The sequence below is a fragment of the Protopterus annectens genome, chromosome 3.part0, assembly GCF_019279795.1.
Source record: "Protopterus annectens isolate FY-2018-M chromosome 3.part0, PAN1.0, whole genome shotgun sequence".
Classification (NCBI taxonomy): Eukaryota; Metazoa; Chordata; order Ceratodontiformes; family Protopteridae; genus Protopterus; species Protopterus annectens.
In genome coordinates, this window is record NC_056731.1 from 369,324,740 (window position 1) to 369,343,182 (window position 18,443).

General features: G+C 37.7%; 1 protein-coding gene across 1 annotated transcript in view; it reads right to left on the reverse strand.

Moving 5' to 3' along the window:
• HECW1 (HECT, C2 and WW domain containing E3 ubiquitin protein ligase 1) overlaps positions 1–18,443 on the reverse strand; it is a 2,794,797-nt gene that overhangs the window by 1,606,211 nt on the left and 1,170,143 nt on the right. The window contains exon 6 of the mRNA XM_044065592.1: positions 13,172–13,247. Within this exon, the coding sequence (XP_043921527.1) occupies positions 13,172–13,247 (76 nt within the window). The remainder of the gene's footprint in view (positions 1–13,171; positions 13,248–18,443) is intronic.

The window sequence follows — 18,443 nt, forward strand, 5'->3', positions numbered from 1 at the left end:
CGATAGTGACAGTCATTAGGTGTAGGAGTGGGTTAAGTGAGTTAGGGTTAGGGTGCAGGTAGGGTGAGTGTGCGATAGTGTCGGACCTTGGAGTTAGGGGTGGGTTAAGTGGGTTAGGGTTAGGGTGCAGGTAGGGTGAGTGTGCGATAGTGTCAGACCTTAGGGTTAGGGTTTGGGTTAGGGCTTGTGGCTATGCTATGTAGTGTAATGTGTTGTTTACGTTTGGTGTGTCGGTGTAATGGATGGTGTTCGGTGTTTTGCGTTGTCGGTTTTGTGTGTTGTCGGTTATCTGGTCTCGGTGGTTTGTGTGTCGGCGAACTGGTGTGTCGGTTTTCTAAAGTAGACCCATATATATATATATATATATATATATATATATATATATATATATATATATATATATTATATCTTTTTTTTGTATTTGTATGTTAAAATATGCTTTAATTGACTAACCATTTGATTTTGAAATCTCACTCTGATATGCTGGCAATACATATAAAACACCTGTATTTAGTTATTTTATGCATCGAAAAACAGTCTTGAGGATTCAAAAGTTTTGTTTTTTCTATATTATTTTTTGTGTGTTTTCCAAATTAAAAGTGTTTTACATGGTCGGACTCCTGGCTTCCTTCTCCTAGCTCATGTTTCCATTGCTGAGTTGTCTAGTGAAAAAGTGTGGGATCCAGGACATCAACAAAACAGAACGATCAGAAAGGGTTGACATTACAAACTCCTTGGTAGAGACAGATGTGAGTGTCCTGGCACTTACAAACCAGTAATCTAGCTTGCTGGCAACACCCAATGCATGAAAGGAATAGTCTTAACCCTAGGACTAAAGCTCCACCATATATTCACTAAATCCACTATATTCACTAAATCCAAGTCTCCATGAAACTCTCTAGGGATCTCATGCACCTGGCTAGCCAAATTATGCCACTATGAACCCTAGGGGTCCCTCACCACATTGAAGTCCCCCCAATAATTAAACCCCTGTTGTCTCACAGAAGAGATTGATGTTTTTTGAGAAGCTCTGCTGTATAGTCCCATCATCATCTATATTCAGGCCATATAAATTCACTAGAGTTAAGGGTTTTGGGGAAGTATTTACCTTAATCACTATCCACTGCTTGGCTATCTACTGCTGTCCTGACAACAGTCCAGTTCAGCTGGTGATGAAGCAATATGGCAACCCCCCTTTTTGGCCTTTTCATTTTGGGAACACAACCTCCACCTTAGCTTTGTTATATTTGTTTCTCTCAGGAATATTACATGAGTACCCATTGCCAAGACATTATCCATAAAGGTACTCACCTTACTACTAGACAATACCCCTTAACATTCCAAATAATAAACACACAATTTCTGTAGTAGATTAACAACGTCATTCTTACTCTCATCAACCCAATGATACATGCAATCTCAATTTAAGCAGCAAAAGACAGTAATACTAATCAAAATAAAATGTCACTGATAATGTAACAAATAGGTGTGAACAAATCAAGAGCACTAACAGAGTTAAAGGAACCATCAGGTAACCCTTAATTGCACAGCTAGACTAACTGTAAATACACAGCAGTTTATTGTTATTACAAAAACATTCAACCAGAAAAAAGGAGGAAAATTATATATTCTATACCTTTGTCCCAGTTATTTATACTATATTTCAGTTTTTTTATATTATATTTTTCTTGCCAAGTTTAAAAAAAACATCCCCTGAAATGAAGAGAACCAGGAGAATAAAACAGACAAAATCATGTATCAGTGACTACAGTTACCAGTGTCTGTGCTTGTGAGGCCTTCCCCTTCTTCTCCACAAGGTCATCTTACAGTTGTGAAAGGGAGCTGACTTCCACTATTGAAATTTCTAGACTAGAAAATTCCATATAGTTATATTCCAAGAAATCCCTGTCATTCTCTAACTGCGTTAGAGGCTGAAATCTATAGTGGGATCTTCTGTAGGTAGCAGAAGAAGATTCTCTATTCATGGCTATTCTCCTAGCTGCCCAGATACCACTCTCTTTCTCATCATCCCTGTCCTACATCTGTTCTTGAGATTTTTTTTTTTTGGGGGGGGGACTTGACACCAAGCCATCTGTTTTCTTCCCTACTATTTGACTCAAGCTCTGACCCTGTGCTATTTTTGTGACAGGGATCCTGCCTTATATACTTGGAGATGTTTTTCCATATCCTGTCAGGTGACAAAAGTGTAACTTGCATTTCCTTTAGTTGCCCACAGTGTTGCAGGAAACTTGAGGCTAACTTTGTACTCCATGTCCCTAAACTTCTTTAACAATGGCACCATCTGCTTCCTTTTAAAATATGATTCTGTGCTGTAGTCAGGTGTAATCCTAACTGCATTACCTGACAGCAACAATTGTGATCCTCTGGATCTCACTACATTTAAATTCCTCCATTTGTTATTAAAGTTCAAGCACTATACAATAAAGTGTTTAAGCAGGTTACTAATCTTATTCCTTTGAAAGATGCAATGTGCCCCTTTAATGACGAGAAGTCTGATTGTACTAAGTAGTAGTGCCAGCTCCATTCTAATGAATGTCATCAGTTCCAAACCCTTTATTTGTTCCAGCAGGCCCAATATCCTGAGGTTGTTACATCTTGTGCAATTCTCCAAGTTGTCAAGTTTAAGATACAGTTGCTGAACCTGTGTGGATAACTCCTGGACTCAGGTGCAGCACGTATCTGTAATTCTTCCAAGGTGCTCCAGATATATCTACTGGTGGACCAATACTTCTTCGTTTTTTTGACAATTTCTCCTCGTGGGAAGCAGAGATCTTTTTAATGTGATGCATGCCCTTTGCTATTGATTTCAATAATTGTGTTAATGACTTCAAGCGGAACTTTATTTCTGTTCTGTCACCAGCCATTGCCACTCAGCAGAGTCCATCTTTGGCCGACCAGAGTTGTCTCTGAAATGCTGCAGCTATTTTCTTTATCTTGTTCTGAAACCTCTTCCATCTACCTGCTTAACTGAATAAACTAGCTGAAACTTCAACAAGGCATCTTTATTCTTCCCACAGGGAGGGTATTGGAGAAAGAGACAGTGAGGGACTCTCCTAGACCTGCTAGCTAAAATGATTTTATCTGGACTAAGTCTGAATGAATAGGGATGTGCTGATAAGCATCTTTTAAGTCTAGTGTTACCAGAAAACTTGAAAGAGAAGAGAAAGAAAAGGTAATAGGTTATGAAGTGACATAATTTAGATTTTGGGCACTATCATGAGCTGACACCAACTTGAAAATCTTTTCCATTTGCTGATATATGATTTTATAGTAGCACACTCTCTTGTTTCCATCAGTACCTGCTACATCCCCCTCAGAAATCAAGTTCCTAAAAGGAATTAAGACCATATCATCCAGGTAGTCAACTGAAGATGATTGATGTCAGAGTGTATCAAACACCCCTGGTCTTGTATGAGTAGATCCTGTCTGTGAGGAAGCATGTGGTAATTGCTCATGGCCATTTCCAAAAGAAGGGAGAATCACGGTTGCCTGGCCCAGAAGGGAATCACCACAATGATCTTGGAGGATTCCTTCTGAATCTTTAGAAGTGCAAGGGATATTAATGGAAAGGGTGGAAAGACATAGAGAAACATTCTTGTCCAAAGAAAAGAAAAGGCATCTATCTTCCGGGCCTTCTTGCATGGAGTCCTGTTACAGAATCTTGCCAGCTAATTTTTCAGAGAAGAGTTGAAAAGTCTTTAAGAATTCCCCACAGATGAATCAACTCTTGGAACCCCAATCTAGTTTCCATTCGAGAAGGCCTGCCATGGTCCTGCTCAGCTTGTCTAACAAGCAAATTTTCTCTGACAGAATGTAGGATGCCTGCAGAGTGAGATTGTGCTGTAAAGCTATATCCCAGCTAAAACGGCTAGTCTGCAAAGGGGGTATAACTAATCCCCCCTTGGTTATTGATATACCACATAACTGTGGTATTGTCTGTAACCACTTGAAGAGGTACTGGGGACCAAAGATGGTTCAGAGTTGAATGCTTTGATCACAGAAAGCATCTCTTTGGTATTTACACATGTGTTTCCATCTGTCCTTGGTGTCCCACACTCCCTGCACTTTTATCCCTCCAGAAACTGCTCCCCAAACAAAGTGTAAAGCATTTGTGGTGACTGACTGCTTTGCAGCATGCTGGGATAAGAGAGGACCTGAATTTATAGATAGGAGTTGTTTCCACCAAAATATTTCTCTTCTGGCAAACCCCAATACTGGGATATGAAAAGCTAAAGGAAAAGATAAAGGGTGTTGATGCTGGGACCAAAGAGATTTTGGATACCACTGTATCTTTCTCATGTGGAGACTTCTCATGTGGAGTCTTTCTCATGTGGGGTATCATGAAAATCACAGATGCCCTGGGACCCAAAATCCTGAAGTATTCCTTTGCAGTGACCGATGTCTTCATGGAAAACCTTAGAAATAAATCTAGATAAAGATTTACTCATATTTTTTTCTTGTGGAAGAAAAATTCTTTGAACTAGGTAACATCCCAGGATCACAATCGTGTGTGAGGGAGTTAAGAAAAACTTTTAAATGTTCTTTTGGAAACCCAATTTGGGCAAGCGATTTCTCACACAACAGAGAGAGAGCGAGAGATAGAGGCAGAAATGGAGAGAGAGAGAAAGCGAGAGATTCCTTATACCTTGAAAAAGACTCTGCAAGGATAAGCAAGTCATCTAAATATGAAACAAATGTGGATACCCTGTAGCCTGTAATGAGGAATAATTAATGCTAGACACTGCGTGAACACTGTTGGTGTAGTGGATAGTCCAAGGATAAAGCGGAGAACTGATAATGTGATCCTCACACACAAAACCTTAAGAAATATCTGAAGTTTGGATGAACAGGAAACAGAGGTAATTCAGAAAGCTTGTATCAGAAATGGTATCCCACTTCTGACCCAAGGGGTGACAGGACTAACAAGAAACAGAGTACAAAGGATCAGTCTAGACAAAATCACTTTAGCTAGCAGATTTAGGAGACTCTCTCTGTCTCTGATGCCCAGCCTATAGGAGGAATATTGACACTTTGCTGAAGTTTCAGGTAGTCTATACAGTTAAGTAGGAAGATGGATGAGTGTTCAGAACACTCATCCATTTATCTGTTTAACTGATTAAACTACATGAAACTTCAGCAAATTGTCTTTATTCCTCCCAATGGGAGTGTATCACAGAGACAGACTCTTAGATGTTGTTGTTGATCTGCTAGCTAAAATTATTTTATCTGGACTAAGTCTGGGTGAATAGGGATGTGCTGACAAGCATCTTTTAAGTCTAGTGTTACCAGGAAACTTGAAACAGGAAGAAGAGGCAACAGGTTGTGAAGTGACAGCACTTTAAATTTGGGCACTATCACAAACAGGTTTAGAAAGAAAGATCCAGAACTGAACTCCAAGCATTTTCTTTCTTTGACACTAGGGACACCCTGGGAGGGAGGAACTGGTTCTATCACTCCTTAAGACAGGATGTGATGAAGAACAGGGAAAAACAAAAGGGTCTGATCTGCTGGATAAGGAATGACCCCCTGGAAAGTAGGAATTTCCTACCACTGCCATCTGTAACCTTGAAAATGATTTTTAGAATCCATTTGTTTGAAGCAATCTGTTGCCAAAGTGCAAACTGGAGATTCAAACTTTCTGGAAGAGAAAAGAGGGTTTGAGACTTCTTTTTGGAACCCCATTGTCATTTCTTTTTAAACGTCTGTTTACCTGAATACTGTTGCAGTTGTTTATCTTGTTTTGTTTTGTTTTTTTTTGCCAAAATTGGATGATGAGAAAGTAAATCCCTTGGGCAGTTTGGAAAAGGAGGGCAGAAAAATCTTAGAGATTCCCTGGATCAGCTTGCCCCTTTCATCACACTTTTTGATCACCTTTGCAGCAGAGGGGCCAAAAACTAAATCTCTACCCAAGGGAGAATTACAAATCTAATTTTTTCATCGAATGGGAGGTTCTGAGAATGCAGCCAAGCAAACCTACTTAAGACAGCACCCATAGCCATAGACCTAGAAGTATCAAATGAGCCATACACATACTGTGACCTGTGCAACAGAAGAAATTATGTTATTTAAAGCAGATTTTTCTTCACAAAAAGAAAGTGTAGATAAAACACTCCTGATACTTTCACAACTTATTAGAACAAATTTTAACAGATGAGCCTGACAATTCAAAATTCTGAAAATCAAAGTTAAAGTATACACTTTTTTCCTTTACCTATCAATAATTTTCTCATACTTATTAGAAAGAGTAGGATTGGAATTAACTATATGTTTAGCAGTACAGGAATCAACTAAGGCTATAACTGCTGGGTCGGGTTTGGTAATGATATATAAAAATGTAAAAGACTGGGGAATTTCGTACATCCTGTCTGCCTTTTTAAGGACAGCTGGCTGACTATCGGGAAAACTGCATGCAGTAAGACACACATCGTCTAAAGCAGACAGGACCGAAGGAATAGGTGTATGTTTTGGAAAATTCTTCTGTAACAACTCAGTATTTTTGAGGGGCTAAGAAACCACAGCATTCTCACACTGAAAACACTGGGACATTCTTGCAATGGTTTCAGAAAAAGAGAAACTCCCACAGGGTAATCAGAAACGGAGCTTTCCTCTGAGTCTGAATCAGAAATCTGAGGACCAAACTCTGAAAATTTCCCTGCATCTTCCTGTTCAGATTCAGAATCTTGATTTTTTCAGGAAAAGAGGTATCTCTTTCTTTCTTTTAACAAAAAAAATACTTTTCAAGAAGGATCAATAACCTGAATTAAACCCTGAAACAGTCCCAGTAAACTACTTCTAGCCAATAAAATTTGAGGTGGAGTACACACATACTTGGTTTTCTATTTCTTTTTGACAGAAAAAATGGGGCAAGCCATCTTAGTAGTAATGCAGCAGCTGCTTCCCCAGGGATAGGCACACAATTCTGACATAACAGGGAAACCTTCCCTATTCCCTCTGCAAGGAACAAGACTGGCTCTTCCTTAAAGACTGAGGGGGCTCCAAAAGCCACAGAGGGCATGGCTAACCCCTGTTCCATAGACACTGTAGTTTGCTGCACTGGAGGAATCCAGGGCAAAAGATGAGTGGTCAGAGGTACAGCAAATGGCCACAGCAGAGTCATTTACCTGTGGCTGAGGAAAACTGCTAGCCTACTATGGTGGCAAAGACTGTTTTCCTAACTTTTTATTTTTGTGGCTGGAAGAAGGACTGACCATGGGACTGGTAGTATGTTCCATGATCAAGCCAAAAATCGTGTCTCTTTCCTGGGGAAGGAAAGCAGTAAATGCCGGTAGAACTACCAGTCCACAAAAATTACTTTTGTTGTCAGAAAAATACAGTAAAAAGCACTTTAAAACACCAGGGCAGCCCCACAATGGAAAAATAAACACACTTTCTCCACAGAAAATATATTTTCAGTTAATTTGCAATACTTTAAAACTAACAGAAAAAATGAACATTCCGTTTAAGAGAACATTACACTCTCAAGATAGTCCATTTAATAGCAACACTCCTAGTTTTAAAATGACTTTCTTGAAGAGGAAAGTAATAAACTGTTAACAAAATTTAAGAAAATGGAAGTTTTTTCCCAAAAGGAAACTTCTCTGCTCAGCAAGAAAAGCACAAACTATCAGTTGATCCTGAAAAGCCTCAGAAGAGCATATTCTTCAGATGCAGTAAAGCTCGGGGAGGTCTTCAGGCCCAAACTTGTTTTTAGTCAGCTAAGTTTGAGCTGTTTGACAGTTTGGGCTCATGGAAGATGCCCTGAAGCTTTGGAAGCTGGTCGGCTCTGATATTCTGGCAGGATATAACCCATATAGCTAAGGCTACTACAGCAGTGACCAATATGAACATCAGCAGTGATAATACATTAACACTCAAAATTCAAAACCTTTCTAAGTTGTGAAAGAAACTTGTCTAACAATGAACTGAAGATCAGGCATTATTTTAAACATAACAAATATTTATTTGGTTATTGATTCAGTAGGTGAGGGAGAACATATTATTGTAATAAACATAAATTTGTTTAATGGGTAAATTAATAGGCAATTATCTAACTCCACATTTTATTGTATGATTTCTTATGACTTAACCCAGACATTTCAACAACAGATTGTTGATTTTTGTGAACTACTAGAGTGATTCCAAGATTATTTCTTCTTCATTATATTTACTATAATTGGTGAAATTTCCATAATCACATTTTTATATCTTTCCAAGGTGCCCAAATCTTTTTCTTAACCACCAGATAGACTAATAGACTCTGGTAATGGCTTGATTACTGGATTCTTGAGTGATTTCTTAGAAGTATGTCTTAAACCTAGACTAAAGAATACCACAGAATTTTTTCAAATGCTTCTACTAATTTAAGTATGGATTATTTTCTCCTTACATTAAATGTGCATGTGATATACGCTAACATTCCACATAAACCTGGAGTGGAAGCTATTATGTACTGGTTAAGAGTCACTGACATTTATACTTTTATATCTGAATATTTCTTTGTTCAATTTCTAGAACTTGTACTCACAATTTTTTTTATTATAGTGTTAGCTTTTATTTAGAGCTTAGTGAAGCCACAATGGAGGCATGTAGACCTGTTTTGTCATATTTAAATCATACAGAGATGGGGATTCAATTTTCATTGAATGCTGAGATACATACTCTGATTTTTTTGGACGTATGCTTTTGAATTTATCTAAACTGCAACTCATGTGTTTAAAGAAAATTTGTTCCTCTGAGGATACTTATATTTCTGAATCAAATTATATCCAACATAGATTCGTACACAAGGTCTATAAGCACAAAATAATTGAAGACTAAAAATAATTGAAGATGGGAAGAAGCAGGTTTTGTTGATCTGATATAAAAAGGAGTCAGGAACGTGCAGTGGTTTACTGACTCTATTACAGTTCAATACCCAGGCACCAGTGATACACAACAAATGAGTATGTGCACAGCATGAATTTCTTGTTTGTAAGACTTCAGATTGTACCTGATAATGGCAGCAAAAGGATGGCCATGCATTGTCCATCCAGCATCTTTGATACCCAAATCATTTTATGCATAGTATCTACTATAACCCCCATATCTGTTGACCCACAACCCATCTTCATGAATTTCAGTTGCATATTTTCCTGGTACCAAAATTATACTAAGTTAATGTCATTTAATGGCCTCAGGAGTGAAAGGTCCTTACATATGGCTAATTCTTGGCAAGACAACGGTCTTGTCAGTAAAAGAAGAGGAATGTACAGTCTTTTACAATAGTTAGGAATACTGATTCTAAGAAATCTGCACTTTATTTGTTATTTTGTTGTTATGTGCTGTTTGCTGCAGCAACTTTGTTATGCATGCATGCTATGGCTTCCTGTTCCTGTTCTGCACCACCTTTGTGGGCATGTGATAGAGCATTTGAGACGCACCCAGCACAACAATTAATTATAGAAGCACTCATGTAAATAACAACAGTATCAAACTTTCAAGTGGAAAGTAAGTTGCTAAACAAGCTTGAAGAATGAACCATGACAGGCTATATTAAAATTTGTAATCACAAGTAGCTAGTTTTTATTTCCTATAGTATACAGCAATTTGTGCTAATTGTCTTATTTGTCATGATACTCCATGTAGACATCAGATGCCATAGAACAGTATTCCCAATATAAACTGTGTAAGACAGCTGCACTGGCAGCAGTGCAGAAACTATTGTTTGTAAATAACAGATGCGTACAGTACACTAAAGTACACAGTATGTAGTGTTTGTCATTTTCACTGTTTGAACCTTCTCCAGAATATTATAATAAGTACCATGATAATGTATTCCTTAATTTTGAAATACCTGCTTTATTCTGTCAGGGGCCAGAGGAAAGCTGCAGCCTGTCCCAGCAAGCAAAGATCATAAGAAAAGAACTAATTCTGAATAAGTGACCACATACCTGCAAGTAACTTGGAGGATTGCTACGTCATCTGTGGAGACCCTGGGGAAATCCAAGCAGACAGGGAAGAAAAGCAAACTTAATACAGAAATTAAATCTTATGGGGAACTGGACCAGAAAACCAAACTTCGTACAAGAGCAGTTTTAACCACTGCACCACTGGAGTGCCAAATACATTTCTTAAATTGGAATTTAAACAATAAGCAGTATGGGATACCCCCACCCACAGAATGCACCTTGTGGTGGCTTCCTCAGTCTTCATTAGGGAAATCCTGTCAAGGTGTGTGTATGTGTGTGTGTGTGTGTGTGTGTGTGTGTGTGTGTGTGTGTGTGTGTGTGTGTGTGTGTGTGTGTGCGCGCATGCACTTATGCCCCTGATGCATGCACTTCCTCCTACCCCCAAGCTGGGCACACTCATCCTCCTCTGCTAGTGCCTTCAAACCCCCAAGTTGCTAATCAAACTGAGGTCATCTAAACTGCATTCAAGTCTCTATTTCTTTAAGCCAGCAGGACAGGCCATATCTACTGCATTCTTACAGCACTTGTTCCAGAGGCACAGGCAATATCTACTGCATTCTTACAGCACTTGTTCCAGAGGCACAGGCAATATCTACTGCATTCTTACAGCACTTGTTCCAGAGGCACAGGCAATATCTACTGCATTCTTACAGCACTTGTTCCAGAGGCACAGGCAATATCTACTGCATTCTTACAGCACTTGTTCCAGAGGCACAGGCCATATCTATTGCATTGTTACAATGCTTATTCTAGAGGCACAGGCCATATCTACTGCATTGTGACAGTGTTCGTTCTAGAGGCACAGGCCATATCTACTGCATTATTACAGTGCTTGTTCCAAAGGCACAGGCAATATCTACTGCATTGTTATGGTGCTTGTTCTAGAGGTGTTTTGGAATTACTAATTCAGCTGTGAATCATTTGTGTTCATTTGTGTTCAGTCTGTGCCTCAGTGAATTTACATTGATACTTTTTCCACAGAAAATGACATAGCACATGTTCATTAGCTTCTATTTGGGTATCAGTTATTCTAAATAAATAAATAAATAAATTTTGCTTAATGTAATCTACTTCAACAAGACAGACAGAGGTCACTATACATTCATCTCCACTCTTTTGTAAGAACATATATGGTAGTCCTTTCATCTGTCTTCAGCGAATGCAGATACTATGTCATTTTTATTCTCAGACTTTGGACCGACTGTGCTCTATATCATCCCAGCAAAAAATGATAATTCTACTAAAATGTAAACACTGACAAAAAGAAATAAAGTTAGGAGCAGCAAGCAGCACCTATGATAAAAAAAACCATGATTCAGCTTACCATACTATTATCACTCTAAACCCATTACACATAATCTAAGCCCCGCTGTCATCTTACTGGTCTCTATTCATTTTCTTAGTCTAGCAGCTACAACCCATATTGTCAGCACATCTACTTCCCTTGGTTTAACTGTATTCTCCCTTTTCTATTCCAATTATGTAACTGTAAATATATGTGGTTTGTTAGGTCTTCTATGTAGCTATAGTGCTTGTCAGGTTGTCTATGCTTACTCATAACTGTAGACCAATGTTATTTGTATACTGTACATTGTTTTGTTACACTATGATATAACCCAGGCTGACCCTTTAACTGGTCATTGCTTGATCAGTCCTCTACCCAGTAAACACATTTAAATAAATAAACAGACATTTACAGCTGTGTTTCTGTCCCAGATGGAAGGTTCTCTTTCTACTTTGAGTCATCTAAGTACAAATGATAGGCCTGGGAATCTGGAAGGACAAGCTGGAAATATGAAATGATTCCATAATAACCTACACTCCACTTCTGGGCGATGTGATGAAGGGAGGTAAACTGAGTGATCATCCTAACTAGCTTTGCTCATTATGATAGATGTACATAGGTATATAAAAGAGACTGTCTAGCACACTAGCTAAAATAAAATGTTACTTAAGATACAGTCCAGTTGAGTCTGCTGACTTAAAATTTACCAATAAAGTCAATATGTCTGTTAAATGAGGAGGTACTTGGGAATTTTCTACAATCCATATTCTGCCTGATGAGCAGAAAAGGATGTGTGATTCCACTCAAAGATTTCATGTAGATGCTAGATGGCAAAGCATCAGGTTAATACAGTTTTAATTACTATGCACACATGTGGCATTGATTGACAGACAGACAGACAAATACACAAACACAAACTCACATATACTATAATAGTTTACAGCAATATACTATAATAGTTTACAGCAGAGGAGTAAGGCTATGAGCTGTTAATGAATGTTACTTACCCAGAAGTACTTCCAGTACACATTTTAAAAGAGGATTGTGTCTAGTGGTTTAACACAGTTAACAAATTAATTAAAATATGCAGTAAACTCAAACTGTTAATGCCAGAAGTAAAATTATAGATATCCCTTCCCATTTGATGAAATATGATTTCACTTGCATCTCTCTGAAAACAGTAAGGTGGCTATATGATTTAAGGTCCTGTCTGAACATTTTTATTTATATTTATTTATTTAATGACATTTGATTGCCAGGAATGTCTTACAGAGGCCTGGGGAGAAAAACTCCAAAATATTACAAAAACATTTTGAGAACAATAATACAAAAATGTCTATAGTTTAAATAATCATATACCAAAGTAGACATAATGTGACAGCATTGGTTAAAAATAGATACAACTTATATGACAATGATTTAACTATTAGAGAAATTTTAGCCAGTATTTAGAAGTTAAAGGTAAGACAGTATAATGCTTTATAGATTAATAGAGGGGGCTTTCTAATCCTAGCTAAGTTTTCCCAAAATAATATTGATACCCTGTATCTAAATAAGACATTCAGAGCCAGGCATTTATAAGATATTTCTGTCCATAAGGCCCAGTGTAAATTTCCTATTCCCATTCATTTAACATTATGGCTAAGTCTCCTATCTAATAGCTATAAGTAAAATTGCATCTTCAATATGCAAGGCAGAGTAAAAGTAAGTATATCTTCAAAGGGTGTCAGCTTATCAGGCATTTATGCTTTGATCCACAAAGTTAAAAATCATTCTCAGATAATCTCAATTTGCTGAATCAACTAGTGTTTGTTAACATAACTTGTGAATGCTATAGCCTGTTTTAGAGTAAATATAAACATTATGAAGGGCAGAAGTACATTTTGGATCACTAATAAAGATTAAGTCAGCATCATACCTGATAAAGTAAAGCTGATCAGTCTACGACTACCCTGTCCCTGGGCTACATCTTCATTGATAGGATTTTTACAAATCTGTGAAAAAGAAAAAGAAAAATACCCGTGTCAGTCAAAAGTCCTTGTAAGATACATTGCTGTCACCATCATCCCAGAATACATGGCTGCAGTCTATAGCAGGCTTTACATAAAGACTACTGTTCACAGCACATTTTTAAATACAGGATTATGCAGGCACACAGATAGTTGCACTCACACACACACACACACACACACACACACACACACACACACACACACACACACACACACACACACACACACACACACACACACACACACACACACACACACACACACACACACACACACACACACACACACACACACACACACACACACATTAACTTGTACACACATACACACACACACACACACACACACACACACACACATACACACACACACATGCACACATACACACACACACACACACACACACACACACACACACACACACACACACACACACACACACACACACACACACACACTAACAAACACGAGTGTACACACCATACACACAGACACACACACGCACACACACACTAACAAACACATGAGTGTACACACTTATACACACACATATAAGGAAGCAGTTTTAAATTCTGAGACCTGTGAGTGTGGGTCCCAGAATAGTGATACCATATGTGTGAAACTTTGGACTTATGTACACTAAAGTCATAGAAAACTGTGTCTCAGGGTATTCCTTTTTGCGAGGTATATTCATCTTGGATGGATTATATATAAGTGGTTGCGATGTGCCCCCCTGCACAACATAACTTTGAAAGGAAAACTAATTGCCAATATTCATGGTTCACCTTTACTTTCATTTTTTTTTTTGCCTTATTGTGGGACCTGAATAATAATTAGGAGCCACATGTACTAGCACAAATACAGACACACACACACACACACACACACACACACACACACACACACACACACACACACACACACACGCATACATGCATACACACACACACACGCATACACACACAAATATGCAGCCTAATCACAAGTCTAGGCCCTTTTGTTAAGGATTGGTCCTCAGTACATACTGAATGAAAGACTAGACTATCAGAACTGCTGCTTTCTGGTTCTTGTGGAACTTAATTCACCCCAGCAGAGGCACGAACACTTAGCAGTCCATTCTTCCAACCTCCCAGTCATTCAGCCTAAGCAACAGACCTGATGTTGAATAAACAGATCCAGGCAACAGGGCAAGGCATTTATTACTGTTATTTATTATGCCTCTCACTTTGACCCATCTGCAAATGACTACAGATTTAACATTTGATGTACCTTTCTATTTAAATGTTTTACCTTTATGCCTAATCAGCTGCATGATGAACCAGCTAACTAAAGGCATAATAAATTACAAAAAATAAATTACAAAGCTCTGGTAGTTAAATGTTAGTATTATTGCAACTGCAAATCTTTGTAGAAGGACTTGGCACTTAAATATATCATGTGTCCAGCAAATGTTTCTTGGTATGATTATTTTTAGAAACTTAATTAAAACTGAGTTAATTGGTGATGAACAGAAGGTGCTTGTTATCATCACAAGAGACCACTCTGAAAAAAAAATTATACTACATTAACTACTTCTTGACATATCAAAGGAGAAGAAATTTTATCATACAGCACTGAGGTGCCTGTAACACAAGTTATCCGCTGTGTTCATTTGCGTGTTCATACTAGAGATTTCTTATTCCTGTAGTTTTTATTTTTTTAAATGAAATGGCTGTCTGTATGAATCATATAAGAACAGTACCAACGCTTTGACAGGAAAGTCATTTTTTCAGTAATGTCAGAGTACATTTTGCATAATATAACAATCTGTATCCAGTCAAGATAACAGTTTAACTTCCCTTAATCACAATACAATCATGAGAATTGCTGATGCAGAATTATTCTCAATTTAATTTCTCCATGTCTTTTATATTTCTAAAACAATGACAGGAATGGACACCATTCCTAAGTCAGGGTATAATTATAATGTTCATGAAATTAGTATTCAGTCTTAAATGTTAGCCAAAGGTTCTCTTCACAGCAGCCATATGTTGGTGGTATATTTAAATACAACTGTAGATGCTTTTTTATTAGACCCATTGCTTCCACAACTATTGGGACTGTCTGAGTATCTTTCTTCCACATTGCTCTCATTTCTGCCTGCAAACAATGGATATTTTATGACTTTCTGACTCTCTGTACATAAGATACTGTAATCACTAGGTGTAGCAGTTTCAGTGACCAATGCTACTTTTGACTTTTATTCACAGACTACCATATCTGGTTTTCTCCCATCTGTTTTTGAACCGTTGCTAATGGGTAATCCCATGTGATATACATCATCATCATCATCATCATCACTATTCTCTATAATGCTTTATGGCTCATGTTTCCAATGCTTTTCAGCTACTTCTGTATCGTAATGTTTGCACAATCCCCAGTGCAACAGTCTTGCCACAATATTGTACTTTTCTGTGTACTGGCCCATGCATGCATCACACCCATCAACAAGCTATGCGACTGTTTCCATTTCTTTTTTACAGAACCTACATTTGTCTGTTCTTCCAACATGTTCAATAGACTTTGAAAACCAATTTTTACATAGTCCAGTCTCCTGGGCTGCCATTAACCTTTCATCTTTTGGTTTCTACTCACCTGTCCTTAACCATTCCTGCTTCAAATTCTGATCAACATGAGACTGTTAAAGGAAATCTCGATACTTGCCACAGTATTTATGGATATTTCCTTTTCATATGATCCTTCCCCTTATATTCTTTCTTTTGTCTTAGACATCCTCTCCTCATGTTTTAAAACCTTCACTATTTTTGGATCTGATCAGGTCAGCTGATGTGTATGCAGTCCCACAACTCCAGATCTATACAAGTAATCAGTTTTGAGGAGGCCCATACCTGCTTCAGAGCACTGAATATATAATTTTGGCATACATTAATATTTATATATCATTTAATAACCATGAAGCACTTTTCTTGTTTTCTTCTCCAACTGATCCAATAAATTTTGGAGCCAGTCAATCACACCAAAACTGTAAGTTAAAACAGGAAGAGCAAATTGTTTTATAGCTTGTACTTTATTCCTTGACGTCAGGGCTGTTTTCAATAGTAGCTATAGTCTTCTTTTATTCTCAACAGTACCATTTCAATATTCCCTTAGCATTTAGACTGTGCTCTAATTTTGAAGGAAATATTTGTTTTTACATATCTGTGCTTGGACTGTAAAAGTATGTCTTTGTTATCTATAAATATTAAGAGAGGAAGCAAGATTTTTCACATGGAAGACACTTTAGTCTTAAGTTTAGAGGCCAACCATGGAAATCCTATGATTTTAACCCTGTAGCTCTTTTGTTGGGCAGTAAAATTCAATCTACCCAGGAAGGAGCAAATGAAAAATATCAGGGTATCTTCCATAAAAAGAAGCCTGCAAGAGCACAACAGTCAACGATGGCAGTACGTCATGACCATCTGTCAAGGTCTTGAAGTTTCATGTATTCCCTAGATTTTGGAAGGGGGTGTTCCATGTGCTCATACTGCAAAGATCAGATGAATGGCTAGTGATAGTGTCAGGCAGGACACATAGTCTGAAGTTGCGTGGTCAGGAATGAAAAATGCAGTCAGAGACACAATTTCTTCCCAATAAGCAGTCCAGTCTAGTTGAAAGGGTTATGATGAACCCAAAGCCATGCAGACTTACTGGGCCACTGAAGCAAATCATGGAACTCAGCCTCACATGGAGTCTGTGACCTATACAAACATCAGAGGTTTATTTAATTTCTAAGTTATTAGATACCAAGCAAATAGCGTCACCATGTACAGTTTTGGATAGATGAAGTAAATTGTCAACAGAACAATTTTTATTTATTTTTTTTAAGTTGGTGGCAAAGGAAGAATTTGTTGAAATAACAACTGATAAACAAATGAACATTTGTAATGCATTTCCACTTCCCCACAAACGACTTCTAGCTGAAAACAATAAAACTACATCTCTCTGTCTCTCCCTCTGTCTTTAATATGCCAGCATGAAATATCACATACTTTTGAATACTTTGGCTGCCCCTGTCTGGACTGCCCTGTCTAGTTTATATTAAAAAATTGGTTTCTAGAGTTTATTCTATGCCTGAGTCTGGTTTTGTATTGTGTATACAGAGGGATAAAGATCTCTAATTTTTCACTGATGTCTTTCCATCATATAACTGAATCCCGTTGCATTCTTACAAATGATTGCATGCTGCCTATTTTCACTGAATTTCCACTTTTACATAATTTGATATAATTGCCTTGTGGTCCATTTCTGTCTTTGTTCATATAAAGGCTTCAGTCCCCACCTCTGGACATCGACCTTAGCCTTTTACCCACCACCTCTTACATTGCACTCTTTGTAGGAAATGTAAATCACCATACCTCTGAGTTTCCTAATACCACGTAGTCTTCTTTATGCCATACTGTGAATCATGTCTGCTACAGATCACCCTGTCATGCGCAGTGGTAGGCACTTTTCATTCCGGTTACTCTGCAGTGTTACTTATACAGACATTAAAAAGGACATCTTAGCAGCTACAAACCTTGTGAAACTCAGTCAGTCACTTTTCCTTCCTCACTACAAAATTAATTTTATTATCACTTTCTATATGCCATCATGTAACTGCTTTGTAATCTACAATACCAAATGTTGACCCTCTCAAACTGATACACTTAATTCTTTACTCGTTTATTTCACAGTCTTTGATGGCAGGGAGGTTTCAGCTTGGCAGAGCCCATTTTCAGAAAAGGTTCAGGGGCAACGACTCCTTCTGTAATTTATATGGAGTTACATATACACACCAGTAATTGAGTACAATGCTCACTTTTGCATGTACCTCACCAGGCACCTGCAACATATATATATATATATATATATATATATATATATATATATATATATATATATATAAACTGTTAAACTTCCAATACTTTTACATAAAAATAAAAATAAAAAAGCGAAGTACTACAAAGGAGCAGGTGTCAAGCTTTCGTTCTTTATTAGTAAGAAGAACTTCATCAGATGAACTGCGTAGTGTCAGAACAATGGTATAAGTATGTTTGAAAAGGGGCTGTGCCAACAGTTAACATGTCCAATAATTAGTAAATGAAAAAATAACAATATATAACAAGTACAAAAAGCCCAATCAGCATTTACATCACATTG